The 16,253-nt window shown below is 41.7% G+C and overlaps 1 protein-coding gene across 2 annotated transcripts in view; it reads right to left on the bottom strand.

The window, feature by feature from the left end:
• The window catches only part of galnt18a (UDP-N-acetyl-alpha-D-galactosamine:polypeptide N-acetylgalactosaminyltransferase 18a), a 139,201-nt gene that overhangs the window by 6,038 nt on the left and 116,910 nt on the right, over positions 1-16,253 (bottom strand). Inside the window, exon 10 of one of the 2 annotated variants that reach the window (XM_047596632.1) lies at positions 9,612-9,776. In XM_047596632.1, the coding sequence (XP_047452588.1) occupies positions 9,612-9,776 (165 nt within the window). Of the gene's footprint in view, positions 1-9,611; positions 9,780-16,253 lie in introns of both variants that reach the window. The other variant, XM_047596631.1, reaches the window with a different exon arrangement.

Raw genomic sequence — 16,253 nt, forward strand, 5'->3', positions numbered from 1 at the left:
ACTGTCCCTTTAAGAAAGACGGTAGTCTTGAGTTGATGTATGTGCGTGGCTGTGTGCAGCGGCAATGAGGGCATGTTGCAATAAAAAGTAAAAGTTTGTCTTGCTACTTGTTCTGGAGATGCAACAAATAAAAGATGGACTAACATCTAAAACATTTTCCAATAGCATGCAATCTGCCCACACCATGATGTATTGGGCACCTCCACAAAAGAATTGGGGGCGGGAAAGTTTGTTTGTTTGAGTGATCCGATGTCAGACCACGTTTGGTTACTGATCCGATACTCAGTAAAATTCAGGCTGGTATCAGCGATAACGATCCGATACCAACACTTTGTGCAGATACAAATGGTAAATCTAAAAAAGTAAAAGCAGTGTATAAGCAAAAGCAGGCGGAAGAAAAAGCAGTTCCCACCAATTGTGTATCGTCAATACAAAATCTCAATAATTTTGTTATTTTCCACTTCATGTTATTGATTACATTACCTCAACACAACTAAAGTATCAAAAGTATCGATATTTTTATTTGAGAGTCAATTAAAGCATAAATATCTTGCAATGTCTTTATTTCTTTTTATTTTCAGATATTCTATATATATCACTGCTTCCACAGCACAGCAATGAAATTACAGTCTGTATGGATGTTTTCAGAGTTCAGCTATAATCTGAGCTTTATGCAGGTCTCAGAGGATGATAATTAAATAAATAATAACTTGCTTTCAGTGAGACAGATATACATCACATATTGTTCCAAAATATGTATCATGTCCTCGTATCATGATGCACAAACAACAAACAGCTGTTTGTGGATCGGACACAGCAGTAGCAGCTGTTATAATAATCGACTGCATCCCAAGTGATGTCGGTGTTTATTTGAAAACAGAGAAGCTGAGATCAGATCTCAAATGCTGGCTGGGGATGAAAGTGGAGACACATTTTAATGCTAGGCAGGAACACAGGTACTTAAAGGTGTACACTTGGGAACAGATTGCCCAGGACGGACATTAATGGAAAGTGTGAACAGAAACTTAGACTGTAAAAGTTTTACAGGAGAGAATAAAATGTTTTTAGTGCCCGAGTGTTCCACAGAAACTTGTACACATTTCCACAAACACCGTTTCAGACCACGGGGACCAGAAATCTGTTCAGCTGGAACACAAAATGTAAATGCAGAAACACCAGCTTATACAAAGAGCAAGACTTCATATTAATGTAAACACAGACAGGAATTGACCACTTACTAAAGCCAACACACTCAAAACCCAACGTAGGAGCTCGGTTCTCCTTCACAGTTTAACTTAAGGTTCTGGATCTTTGCAGCCTTCTTGCAGCTGCTGGATGTGCGCTTTAAAAAAGTTATGAGCCATTTTACGGCGCGGCTTTTGGGCACAGCCTGTGTATATTTGACCTTGTGTTCTGAATTTCACAGCCTGCAACCACAAATTAGAACCACTTTAATACCACAGGCAGATGGGCCCACGCTGCATGGGTTTACATCTTTCATGTCTGTTAAATCAAATATTGTAATAATAATAATAATAATTATGACATTAAGCCCTGTGATAGACTGGTAGTAGAAAGTAGTAGTAGTAAGTGGTAGTAGAAGATGAGATAATAATAATAATACATTTTTTTATAGGCGCCTTTCAAAACACCCAAGGACACGGCACAGAGTAGGACAGATTTGAAATACATAAGCATTTAAAAAGTTTTAAAAACTACAAGAAAAATACTGAACAGATACTGTATCATTTTTGTTTTATTTGTTTGTCCTTACTGCAGGTGTAAACTGAGTCAGGACACACGGATGAATCCAGTGTAGGAAAATCTGCTCTTGTGTATTTGTTTGGTCTCTGCTATTTGTGTGCACATTGTTCCAAACAGTGTCACTTTGAGTAAGAGGTTGACTTAACTCTTGTTTAACACGAGCCTTGACCTCTCCATTGTGTGCATGTGTGTATGTGTCGTACGTCTAGCTTCTTAAACAATCGACCCTGGCGCCCAAAGAGCTTGCTTATATGGCAAGACCAGTAATATGTTTCAACAAGACTGAGCCCCATGAGAGAGGAGACTCAACCCATTTGTGTCTAACTGGCTGCGTGCTTTAAGAAGGCTGCTCAGCTTTAAAATCAATGCGCACACACAGGAATGACCATCAGCGGAGGCTTGAGGAGAGAACTATGTGTGTTTTTGAACATGCTGCTAATGCTGCGCTCTGTTCTCCAGCGGTTGACTACATAACAAACACAACGGCAACACAGTCACATTCTGCTCGAGGCTGTCGGCTCGCTGAAAACATATCGATTCCCTCGGCTTGCTCGGGTGTCTGCGTGCGGCTCTTTGCCCACATGCCGTCTGGCGATGTGTGGGCAAACCGCTGACATGTAGGAGTGATCGCTTCATGGATCAAAGTGTCGGAGCTCATGTCCTAAACACGCTCACGCACAGAGAGAAGGAATCCGTCTCTAGGACTTGCTCACTGGATTCACAGCATTTAACCTTTACTAATCTCCGTAATACCACGCCACGCTGAGTTAGAAACTGAATTAGATGCTGTTTGATTCCTCGTGATGGAACAGTTGAGCTTGTTTTAAAAGGTTCTTTCTGAAGGGTAGCTTTGTGTGAGGCATTTAGATAAAATTGAATGAAGGTCTGTCTACTGTGATACGATCTCCTTATTTGCGCATTTTCAGAGCTTGCTTAATGTCCTTAAAACTTTACAAACGCCGGCAGGCACGTTTACTTTGCATGAATATAATTGTATCACAGTTTGTGGAGTTTGTAACAGTTTCCTGAAGCTCAGTTGTTGTGCTTTACAGCCAAAATAGACAGTACAAAAAGTGGATGCTGCCATGACGGCTCCTCAAAAAAGTGAAGCCAAAACATGTGGAGCTCTGGTGGCTCTTAAAACCCTTAAAACCATACATTTAAAAAAAAAATTATTTCATACATGTGCAACAGTATGGGGGCCGTGCAACCTCCGTAAACGTAAACATACCTGACATAACCATACCTATGCACTTTTAGCTTCTCTTCTGCTAATATTGCAGAGAGCTTGGATTTCACATGGGGACTGAGTAGGCTCTTCCAATTGCAGGGAACCTGACAGAGTCAACATGTAATATGGGGCCTCGTGATTGGCTCAGCAGTGATAGGGGCGGGGCCTTCTACGTATGGGAGGCTTAAATTGATAGTTCTCTGTGTGGCGCTGCGTTCTGAAACAGTGTGCTGTTGAGATAGCTCCTGTATCGCTGAATGAGTAAAGTGCTGACTGAAAGATAACTTCTTCTGCCTTCATTTATCCCTTTACTAAAATAAGTTGGATTCATGTCATTGTGTATATAAGGAAACTTAAATTTGAGGGGGGAAATTTAAAAAAAAATATATAAAAAATGTCAAATCAACCAAAGATTTTGCGACCCCCTGCGGTAACTCCGCAAACCCGCTGTTTAACACCTATGGTCTAGGCGACATTTGCGTGGGTGGGTTATGGATAACAATGACCGGTACTTAAGTGGAAATGTCCATTGTTTCTACAGAATATGGTTCACAGGACAAGTGACAAAAGCTACATCTTCGTCAGTGTTGCAGAGTAAAGTGTCACTGCAATGGAAGATCAATGGAAAATTAATGGGAACAATGATCGACTGTATCTTATATAACAAAGCAGCAGATGAAGCAAGTGACTGGTTGAAGGAGAACAAAAAAAGTCACCAGTTCAGCCTTCATGTCTGTATTCACAGCTTCCCAAAACTCACCAAAGAAATTTCATTCATGTAGGATTAAGAAACACTTACAAACTTTGTGGTTAAAGCTACGTTTGATTGATGATGCAATTCTAAATTCGCGTACCTTCTGGGTCTTACACAATCATCCTCCACATTTTTTCTTAATATTTTTTCATTTTGTTTTTTGCTGACAAACTGCACAAGCACTGCAGAATTGACATTTTCAGCTTTTAGATTGTCTGCTGCAGTGGGCCGCTAATGGGACATTACAGCGGGAGGAAGCAATCATAGCGATGTTCACTTGATGGTTCTTACTGTATACGGTACAGTAGGTGCAGACCTTATTCCATTAAAGTAATCACAATGATCTTTAATGCCTTCTCTGCTGAACACCAGTCAATTGGCTTTCTCTAAGTGTGTGACCTCCGGAGCGACTTCCATCAAAATGTGCTGAAAAGTCCGAGCTCGACCCCTTTGTGCTTCCCCCGAGGAACCCAACTGCAGAAACTGAGTCACTGCAAGTTCGCCCATGCGCAGATATATAAAAACTCAGACAAATATTTGGCATATTTCCACCACCGTGTCCTCGGTTCTGCAGCCGAGCCAGTCGGCCTGTCATTCTGCAGAGTGCAGAGTTGGAGCACACTATTGATTCCCTGCTATTAAGGCGGGACCGGCAGTTAATCAGGCGTTCAGACAGCCAGTCAGCTAGAAAACCATCATACAGGCAGCCAGGCAGGCAGTTGGACTGGCAAGTCAAGCAATCTGTCAGACAAACACTCCGTCATCGTGTCATTCACCTTAAAGGATGTGGCATGAAGTGCTTGTGCAAATCTAAGCCTTTTAGTATTTGAAACGTGTTCATGCTAGAACACATCCAGCACTATATCGGTCATACACAAATTGTATCTATAATTCTGCATCTGTGTAATGATGCACTAGTATGGGATATCCTGAAGAGCAGTTTTGAAGCTCAATGTGGTGTTTCTGGGGATAGTCATCTGGTAGTGACTTAAATAATAAAAATAAAAATTTAGAAGAAGTTTAGTTTAGTTTACATTTAGTAATTTTCAATCCATGGATTGTTATAGATGTATTAATATTTATAAAAGAAAATCTAGTTCAAACTAGTATGTGATGCTTTTTTGACAGAACTAAAGCATATGCTAGCACTTTCGATGATTGTAGCAACAACAACAAACGTAAAATATTACATTTTTGTCCCAAAAAGGGTCTAAACTCAACACGTCTTTCTTACTGTTACAACCATAAGGCAGCTTGCCCCTACCCTCTGAATATGTTGGATAAAAATTGGTATAGTTCTAGTACTTATCAGTTCTGGTAAGAGTAGCATAGAACTAGTACAAATATACTTTCAGGAGTTTTGTTTACTTTAAGCACCAGAATGCTCTGGATTTAGGGAAGGAGCATGGGCTGGGTTGAAAGAGATGACTGGGAAATAAACAACAGCCTCCTGTGTTGGAATCCAATGTTTTGTTGACCCATCCATCCACCCCAACCTTGCTGAGTTCTATTTAATTCTAAGAAAAATGTGAAATTCTGTCAAATTGCACAACTGTATTAATGCTAACCCACATTTTTCCACCTTACGTTTTAATTTTAACCATCTTCCCCCATAGATTTTTTCTTGTCGACTTTGAGGATCGTTTGAACAGATAAATTGCGTTCTCTGTGAGCTTTGTTGAACTGCTTGGGGAAAAACAAAAAACACAACCTTGCAAAATGCCTCCTATGAAAAAGTAGGCTGATTTAAGACACTGGTTGGAAATATGAGCTTTATTCTGCAGAGAATGAAGTTGTAAGATACTGAACATCAAAGATTCATCCAACCACCCTCTAAAACAACTAAATGTCTTTTAAATATTTGAACTCAGACGGTTCTTTCATACTTCATATCACTACACAAGCAGAAAGTAATATTTTCCATTTGAAATTTGAAGACTCCCCACTAACAACATCCTGTTAGCAAACACCGCAGGACACCCTCAGAAGGTCCATGACCATTCTCTGATGAGTTACAGCTGTTTTGGAGGCACAAGGGAGACCTACACAACATTAGGAAGGTGGTCATAATGTTATACCAGACCGGTGTATGTAAGAAAATACTAGCTGGTGTTTTCTATCTAAGTTTCCTCTTTCCTTCTTCCCCTCTCTCTCTTTCCTTCTCTGTATTGACGACAGCTCCCTCAGGGTCAGGCTCAGTTCAATATTGTAAAAGATCCACCTATCAATAATTCACAAACACTGACTGGCCGCTTCACATGAAACGCTGCCTCCCTCTGTCTCCGCTTCTCCACATTGGTCCCAGTCCTTTCCATCACTGTCAAACCCCTCTGTGTTATCATTTATTCTCTCATCTCAACTTCCCGGGCTTAGATTCTGACAGGGGTCCACCAGTATGATTTTATTCTTGAAGCGTCCTTAACTGAGCCTCCACCCCGTGTGAGATCCGTGTAAACAGGAGGAAAACATCTGACTTCAAAAACCACAGAGCTGTGTGTTAGTCGATTGCTCAACCTTCATTTGTGCTTGTACAACATCATCCTTACCTCTTTGGTCCTTGTAATAATTTCTGCTGCTATTGTTTTTGCTTAATCTATGTGGTTGATTTTGTGTTTGGATAATTGGGTAGTCTGGTTATCGGTGTCCTAATATAAGGCAATAATGATGCTAGAGCAAAGGCAACTGGACTTATAGAGTTTCTTTGAAGTTGTTCCATCAAAGTCTGGGGTTTAAATATATGAACATCTGTGGGTGTTGCCCGTCAGAAACTTGCACAGAGTCTGTGAACATGGGTGAAAGTTTTTGGGACCAAATGTTAAGATTTGCATTGTAAATTTATTTGAAAACTACAAAGCAAAAATGAATTAAAGGACAGCCAAAAAAGTACCTTGTCCTTACTGTCACTGCTCTCTGTTTGAGCAGTTCACTCATTTCACCCTTAGTGTCTACAAACAAAGGCAACAAAACCCATTTGCACCTTGAATCTGGAGTTTATGGCCATTTACATGTGGTTAGAGAACAATTAAACATGAAAAAGATAAAAAATCACTTAATCTGAACACGTCTGTGAAGGATCTCAGTTGTCATAGTTTATCCAAAAACCATGCTGAAACAAAGACACCTGGACTTTGGAAAACCCTTCTCTGAACAAGCCACGCTTACACAAATCCGAATTTTGGGGGAAACCACGTCAGCCTCGCATGGTCCTGCCTGCTGTCAGTGACGGATCCGGATCTTCCTGAGACTGGAACTACACCCTTTTGAATCGAGGTCCCAGGGTGAAAAAGACAAATACGGAGCCTCTTTGGATCCCTTTTTTCATTAATGGGAACAGATGTGAACACGATGATGTCCCGGCCCCACTCTCGCCCTTTGCCCCTCAACCCCCGACCCTCTAGACCCCTGACAACTGATAACAACAACAACAACAGCATCAATGGTAGACTACAGACTTGTGACAGTGCTGCATCAGATATTGACCCTTGTTGGGTGGATAGGTCCAGTATATACTGTTGTTTCGCCACTTTGATGACCTAAAAATGATTACCAACTGTAATCTGGACTGTATGTCTGTATATGGGGTGCAAGGTTGATGTGCATGCTCCACCTTTTCTTCTTCTTTTTTTGGCTGAGGTCTGTAGAAGATATGAACTACAGTCTTTCTACAACCAGATGTGGCTTCGCAATAGATAGACATTTAGGGAGAAATACTCAATATGATGCCAAGGAAAACCAGATTGTTTTCGTACGTGTGGACATGGCCTAAGAAATAATCTGTCATGAAATTACAATAGAGTCTTAACATCTCTCCCCAAGAAGTTTCGCCCCATCGTTCACACCTTGGAGGCATTAATGAGTCGTTACAGCACAATTCATTCAGATACATATCACAATTATAACAGGGGAGTATCCAGTTGTTAAAGGACCCTAAACATTAGAGTTTTTAATGGGCAACACCCACGGATGTTCCTTTTTAGACCTCAACCCAACAACCAGTCTTAGAACTGAAGACCTGGATGAAACGTGCAACACGATCAACCATTCTGATTAGAGATTCGTACTTAACTGTTCACATGGACGCTACATTAAAGGCTCTGATCAGATGAATGTGTTCCCGCACCTGGGAACAACAATCGCCACAGATCTTTATTGACAAAGTGGTTCTGCTGCTCAAAGAGGAAATATAATAGGAGAAGAAGAAGGTCTGTGAAGGTTGTCACTCATCCAATCATGGTAATGTAGAATATTTTCTACAAGTCCAGTTGCCTTTCTTCAAATGCCTTTGGAAGAGGGTGAAGTGTTTATCCCCAGTGTTACATGATGCTTCCAGTGTTGTTGTCCACATGGATTCCGATTCATCTTTTCAAAGACTTCTTTCAACATCTGGTTGTTTTTCTACCTCCATGTTTCTGTCCCTCCTGGAAACCTGATGTTTACCCAACTATTCTTCTACCACGGGGAACATATAACGAAGGAAGCTACTTTTTCAACAGCACGGTATAGCAGTCAAAATCCAGACCTTATTTAACTCTACTAAACTTTTCTCTTAAGAAAATGGAGTTCTTTTTCTTAAAAACCCACAGGGACATATCTAATGGTTTTAATCTCTCTGACTTCTGACATAAGTAGGCAGTGAAATTTCTGAATCTGGCCAATGCTAATGAGACGATGATTCCCCTGCCACTGTGCACTGCAGTTGAAGGATGGCTGGGTGGTATTGTTCTCTGAGGAGACAGGACTTGGACCATTCTGTCATATGGGGAAAAACCCAGTACATCAGACATATGTGGAAAAGCTTAAAAATGTCCCACACAGTCTAGAGACGCCTAGGGCACGGATATTGTAGCGCCTTCTTTATACTAATTATCCTTCGCTCTCCACTTATCTGTCACATTCGAAGACAACATTAAAAGTGTGAAGATTAAAAATAAGAGAGGGTTGTTAAGTCAGAACCGGTGGATGTGTGAAAGCTCATTATCCGACTGAAATAGACGCGCTTTTAAAGCGGCTGTCGCATAAAATAGTGGTAGAATAGAATGATCTCTGCTTTGACGAAGCCAGGAGAGGTGCCTCTTAGAAGAGTTAGAAACAAAGTGGAGGAAAAGAGGCACAAAACCCACTCAATTATGAGAAAAATAGCAAGACAAATCATGGAGCTCTGGTCCAGCACATAGAAGATGTAAGGTTTTAGAGCTACATATTAAAGTGGAAGTCACACCAATTTACTCACCTATAAAATGTTTGTGGTGGAAAGATGGGCCATTAGAAAATGATTACGATATGTGATGAATACACCGGTGTAGTCATACATGAGCAGTTTACTGGAAAATTGGGTGGTTTTTGAGTAAATAAAACTTGTTTTTAATGCTGATTTGAAAAAAAAAAAATTAATGTGAGCTGCTCGTGTGAAGATTAGAGAAACTGCTATCTCACATGTCTATGAAGCAGGAGTTGCATGATTTCAGATTTTTAAAGTCAACTAGTCTCTGAAGACCTTCCTAATAAAAAACACAGTAGAAAGTAATTCAATCTATGTTCTTGACCTGAATACATATGCTGAGAACAGACAGATGTGCTGCATACTATGTGCTGCAGATATGTATAGCCTGTATAAAAACAAGCTGCAACTCAGCGCCATCAATAGCATTTAATAGTGCCCCACAGATTGTTGTTAGATGGGATAGTGCAGCTGTGAACTGGAGCTACTGGGCTCCTCACCTGTCTTCCAGGGGCATCCATGTTGTCACTGTCCCGTGATCAGTGACTAGTTAAAACGTCATGTTCATAGCTGGAACTTGTTGCATCGGGCTCCAATTCTGCATGTGTACGCCTTAGAGCTAGAGTTTGGCTCAAGTGGCTCACCTGAGAGAACGTCCAGGTGAGCTTCATGTGCTTGGTAGCTGCGTAGCTACACTCCAGCAGCCTGGGTCTGCTGTTCACGTCCACCAGACACTTGTTGTCGTCGTCGTCGATGGTCGGACTCAGCACTCCCAGGTGAAGCTGCTGGGAACTGGTGAAGTACACGTTCTGCTGGGAAACAAGAGGCAGGCAGTCAGGAGAAAGGACTTTACTAGCGTGTTAAATGATGGCGTGATCTTCAAGAAATGCATACGATTTACTAAACTAAGGACCTTGAAAGTATTATTGTTCTTTTATCAGGTCCATTATAGTAATACTACTTTAAACAGATTTAGGTTTTGGAGTCATGGATGTGTTAAGACATTAGAATCTTTTCTTAGAGATTTTGCTCAATTCTGACAAGATTGTGTCACATAATTGTCACAGTTATGCTTCCTATCGCCTGTTGCACCCAGTCCTTTGCAGCTAAAAAAAATGAAGCAAATTGTTAGCCTAATAACATAACTGAGTGAGTAATTTTGTTTTAGACAGCCTATGATTATCTTCTAATGACCGACGTCACAGGTGGTTCGCCTGTCATCGCAACAGTACTCAGACAGACTGTAGCATTCAAACCATGAGTGACTAGCATTAAGGTTTGTCAAGGAAACAACCCATATACAATTACACCAGGATCATTCTGGCTGGTTGACTCAAGGCTGAGTGGATCTCTGCAGCAGATTCCGACCAACAATCGGCAACGGAGATTCAGATTCGGACCAGGCTACTTTTTCCAGCCTTCAGTAGTCCAAATTCTGTGCTTTATGTGTCCACTACAGATTTCTGTTGTCGGTTGAAGTGTTGTGCATTCTATTCGACATTTCATCCCTTATTAATTCAATTTCATAGAAGGACGATTTTCTAGTTTCTCTGGGGTCAGTCAGAGAAAGGAACCAAAAACCACAAAATTAAATTTCAACATATCTGTCTCTGCAACCTTGCAGCCCAAAAAGAAGAATGTTGCTGCTCTCTGCACAAACAGGCAGTCCACTTGAATGCTGAATTATTTTCTGACTTACTAAACATAGTAATCTTCACTTGATTGCAAGCCTAAAGCTATGAGCAGTATAATGTAAATATACCTAGAATAGACCCGTGAAGTATCCTTTTTTTTTAGCATGTTCATCATTTACACACAATTTACGCCGACTATCTTGGCCATAAACATCTTCCATCTGATCAAAAAGACTTTTTCCTCTGTTCAAAGTGTGCAGAATAAAAAATGAGACAGGGGATACCGCTTCAGTTGATCATAAAGCAGCTTTGCTATTGCCTATATTCACAGAGGGTTTTGTAATTAGCAATTAGCGGCAGGGAGTACCGCAAGTAAGCTAATTTTTGAATGCTAAATATACTGCTTTTATCTCACCTGGAACATTTTTTTTCCAGGTTTTTAAAAAGCATTTCCATTTTTAATGCGATAGAGAAATAAACAGACCACCTGTAGCTGATCCAATTAAGAAGAAAAACAAAGAGGAAAGAAGAAACCGAGGAAGAAATATTCAGTGGCAAAAGATGAAGGAGGGAGAATAGAGGTCAGGGGGGGAAAAAAAACAGATCCTGACTAAATATTAGCTGAGGAGACTTTGCATACCTGAACTAGGAAGAAAGAAAGAAAGAAAAAAAAAACGAACTACAAGGACGTGGTAATGAAAGCCTGCAAATGCTGGCCCAGTTTTTAAGCGTGCAAAACATCTCGGTGAGGTAAATCAGACACTCGCACCTTAAAGCGGTTTGAAATTTCCAACCATGAAGTGAGATGCGCATTTCCTTTTCTGACAGAACAGAAGTGGATGAGGCGAAGAATCACAGGCAGCCTGACACGAGGAAAGGAAATGAGGAGGATCAAGGTCGACACGAAATCCAAACAAGCAGAAGAAGTTGAGATCAAGGAGCAACGGAAGAGGAGGCGCAGGAGCGGCGCCGCTTAAGAACAAACACGAACTCGGTCGGAGTGCTCCCAGTGCGCGTGTGTGTGTGTGTGAAAGCTCAGAGGAGGTAATTGACGAGAATGATGACCGTCTTGCAGGAACGGGACATTTCTAGATGGGAGCCATTATCACAACGCAATAACAACAAGAGCTTTTAAGCTGCTGTTTAAAAAAACTCCCCAAAGACAGAAGGCGACAGCGCGGACCGATGTGGGAGTGCATCATGCGTGTGAGTGGAAATGCTCAAAAAGGGAGAATTTGTTTTTCTCTGTGCACGTGCCCTAATAATAGTGATTAACCAGCATCTGTCAATTGAGTGACGCTCAGCCTCCAACAGTGGGGCTTAATGCTATCTCCTCTCCTGTCACGGCTACTTAAGAGCGTTAATAGAAGGATTAACGCAGCGCTGTGTTCGGCAGATACCAATCTCTCCTGACAGATGCACATATTAACAGGCGTGGATGGAAGAAAAGCCTGCATGAGAGAGAGGCAGATTTTCTGGTGTTTAATGTCTACCTTCAGCAGATGACATTTTAATCTGATGAGAAAAAAAATAAAAAATTGGGAAAAGAAAACGCTCATCTCAAATCTCATCTCGTGAATTTGAAGTTTGCATATTGAATACACAGACAAAAGCTGTTCGGCGTGGATGCACAGAACCTTTATGAATCGTGAAAACGTGCTGAGAGGAGGCTGCAGCTTTAATGCAAAGTTCAAGGACCCCTAGAGGTGTTCATCACATCCTCAGAACTACATATTGACAAGCGAGCTGCTCACGTACGCCCACGTGAATGTGTGTCAGAGAACTGCAGGGCATTTTTTCGGTTAAATTTTGGCTATTTATCTTTTTTATTTTTTGCACAAGCAGTGTTTGGCCTGAAACCACCACAACCACTATTATGAATGATCAATCTTTCAAAAAAACTCAAAAAGTTGCTTTTGTTTGACGGCCATGAGGAATACGTTTTAGATGCACGGCCACGATTTAATGAAGCGCAGTGGGTTACGAACATGTGACCCCGTGGTGTCAAAGCTGCTTTGTACTGCTGGAACTAGGAAGGTCAAGAATGCGGCACTAGAGGAATATGGAATAAGTTCTGTACATCATTTTCTATTTTACAGCAGAAGAGACCTCTTGCGCCCTAAATGATCGCTATATAAGTCGAAGGAGCTTATTTGAAAGAGGCTATAATTTATAGTCACATTTCCCCCAACATAACATTAATAATAAGAAAATCACTATAAAACTCTGTGAACGTGCTTTTCTGTCCATCCCTTCAGTAGTTAAGATACATTTGACTCTTAATTACACCGAGACCCCCACCCCTGCTTTTCTCGCCGTGAAAGTGACTTGGCTCTGTCTGAGGCTTCCGATGAGCTTATTCCTGAGAGCTAGTCAGCAATGCAGTTAGACAGGCTAATCACCGGTGTTTCCCTCAGCCATCTGCTGCGGTGGAGAGGAGACAATACACACTAACACACAACATCTGCAAAGTTGTCTCAGAACATAATGAAGAGGCTTTATCTAGACGAGTGGAGCAGAAAGAGGAAGAGGAGGGGAGTTTGAGGCTGGAGAGAAGATGTTATTTATAGAAAATAGGCACGAAAACAGCTAAAAAAAAAAAAAAAACATTGTTTCTAATTCTAGAGGGAGAGCTCATTACAGTATCATGCACTGATCAGATTGGTCCCAGTTTTAATGGGCTTACAGACACAGTCATTTTGAAAATGGATTACTTCAGTGCAACGACAGCCATTACGGTATCTCGTCTTTATTGGCTTTTAATGACCCGAAAATTTAACCGGCAGGCTTCGCTAAATATTCTCCTGCAGCTGACACCCTTTGCATTTAAAAAAGTAAAGTCGAAGTTGCTAGAAACCCTCAGCACATATAGGGACACTGTATAAAGAACGATGTCTGTGAAGGTTCTCAGGCATCCAGGTCATGCTGCATACACTATATTGACAGAAGCATCTAAGTAACTGAATTCAGGCGTTCCGATCACTTCCACCGCCACAGGTGTATAAAATCAAACACCTAGGTGTGCAGACTGCTTCTACAAACATTTGTGACAGAATGTGTCACCCTGAGGAGCTCCAGGGTGGTGCTGTGATAGCGTGTCACCTGTTCAGTTGTGAAATGTCCTCGCGACTAAATATTCTGTCGGGTGTTTTTATAACAAAGTAGAAACATGCTCACGCTGCTGAGGCACATAATGCACAGAGGTTGCCTACTTTCTGCAGAGTCAACCACCACAGACCTCCAAACTTCCTGTGGCCTTCAGATAAGCTCAACAACAGTGTGTAGAGAACTTCATGGAATGGGTTTCCAGGACCGAGCAGCTGCATCCAAACCAAAGCAAAGCATCGGGTGCAGAGGTGTAAAGCCCCCGCCACTGGACTCTAGAGCCGTGGAGACGAATCACACTTCTCCATCTGGGGATCTGATGGACCAGTCTGGGTTTGGTGGTTGCCAGGAGAACGATACTTGTCTGACTGCATTGTGCCAAGTGTGAAGTTTGGTGGAGTGGGGATTATGGTGTGAGGTTGTTTTTTGGGAGCTGGGCTTGACCCCCTTAGTTCTAGTGAAAGGAACTCTCTTGGAATGCATGAGCATACCAAGAGATTTCCATGCTCCCAACTTTGTGGGAACAGTTTGGGGATGATCCCCTTCCCGTATCAAGATGACTGCGCACCAGTGCACAAAACAAAGTCCATACAGACATGGATGAGGGAGTTTGGTGTGGAAGAACTTGACTGGCCTGACCTCAACCTGAACACCTTTGGGCTGAATTAGATGAAGACTGTGAGACAGGTCTTCTCATCCAACATCAGTGTCTGACCCATTAAGAATGGGATGTCACTTAAGTTCATATGCGTGTAAAGGCAGGTCAGCGAATACTTTTGGCAATGTAGTGTATATGGCACGACTCCACAAGGCCGTTTGCCCTTCTTTAGCATTTTTGGATATGGAAAAAGAAAAGTTGAAACCCACTGGGAGGATGAGAGCACTTTTCTTTTGCGCTGATACTGACAAACATGTTATGACACATCAATTTTGGCAATGTTTAAAAGTTTCATAAAGTCCAGTAATTGGTTTTCCCTGAGTTTGTCAAAACTTGGGTAATTACTTTGGGTTTTCTTTGCATCAAACCGATTCCCTGGTGAAATGGCTCCAACTTAAATCATTAATTCACCCCCGACTTTCAGACAAAAATTGGTGTCTTTTAAAGTCTCTTTATGGGATGAAATCTCACTGCTGGAGGAGAGATTTGTCTCCTCCGTGAGTGAAACGGCCGAGTTTCAAAGTTTAATCTTTGATTAAACTTGTCTAGCTCCTTATCAACCCCTGTTTTTTTCCCCTCAGCCAGTTGCAAACATCAAATTCTGCTACAAGATTTCCGTTTCCAGCTTGTTCATTTCTTCCTGAACTTACAAGCTCAATATCCAGGTAATGTGCAGAAGCACAGGCACCCCAGTACACACACTTATATTTCTATACTCGTGAGAATTCTTGGTGTCAGAGTATAATGAAATGGCACAACAACAATGAAGTCACTTCCTAAAATAGGATCACGAAGAACAGCACTTTGCACAGAAAGTCTTCACAAAGACAGAAATACACACCCACACACACACAAATGCCTCCCCGGTAAACAGCCTCAGAGGTCTAATTTTCAGACTTTATTGATCCGGCCACAAACCAATCTTCTTTGCAAGGCTACACCAATATTGAAGCACAGATCAGATTTCTATTACCTGCTTAATTTCCACTGCAATTTCTCGCTACTCGGTTGAGTAAATATCGTCACCCCGTGCCTCCTGCGCTGGCCTAAAATTAGCCCCCGATTTGACGGCTGCATTCATTTTTGAAATTGATCAGATGGGATGCAGACTCATTTATAAAGAGTCAAGGATGTGTGCACTGCCACTGGGCCAAATAATAACAACAAAACAAACAAACAAAAAAAAAATGCAGGAAAGCTTCTTCTAGACTATTTCAGCATCTGGAAGAAAACTCAAATTGCAGGAACACTTTGGATTTGTTTCATGATGCTTAATCTTGTTATTAAATACACAGTGTACTCGTAGTATCTGCAGAAATATCGACTAACTACCTATCTATAAATATACTGTTATTATTAGCTGTGACCACCAAGACTTTCAGTTTTTTTTCCAGCTGACGTGACGGGGTCGATAGCTGGGGTCATTTATCGGCACGTCTGGAGAAGTGCTTTTCTCCCCGAGCAGGTGGATTCCAGCTGCTCTCACTCAGTCTCTTGCCCTCTTCTGAACAACCGTCTCGGCTTCCCTCCCTTCCACTCCGTGTCAAATGGCTGAAAGGGAAGTTGAGGAATGTTATGCTCCGTCGATGCCCGACAGTTCATCAGGTATTCAAGGCCACATCCGTCCATCCATTCAGACGCGCGCACACCGAAACAGAGTGATTCTGTTCAGAACCAAGAGGACTCAGAGGTAATCTGAAAGATTGGATGAATCAGAATAAAAGGCTCTGAATGGGGAATAAGACGGGCCCGGCGGGGGAATAACATTACAAACCATACTCCACATGAATAAAGAATAAGGAATGAGACGCGTTAAAGTCCTGATAGAAGACCCGAGGACTGTTGGGGTCTTTGATGTCGGCTATGACGAGCTTCCTGCTGCTTCCATC

Source organism: Mugil cephalus, chromosome 10, assembly GCF_022458985.1.
Source record: "Mugil cephalus isolate CIBA_MC_2020 chromosome 10, CIBA_Mcephalus_1.1, whole genome shotgun sequence".
Lineage (NCBI taxonomy): Eukaryota > Metazoa > Chordata > Actinopteri > Mugiliformes > Mugilidae > Mugil > Mugil cephalus.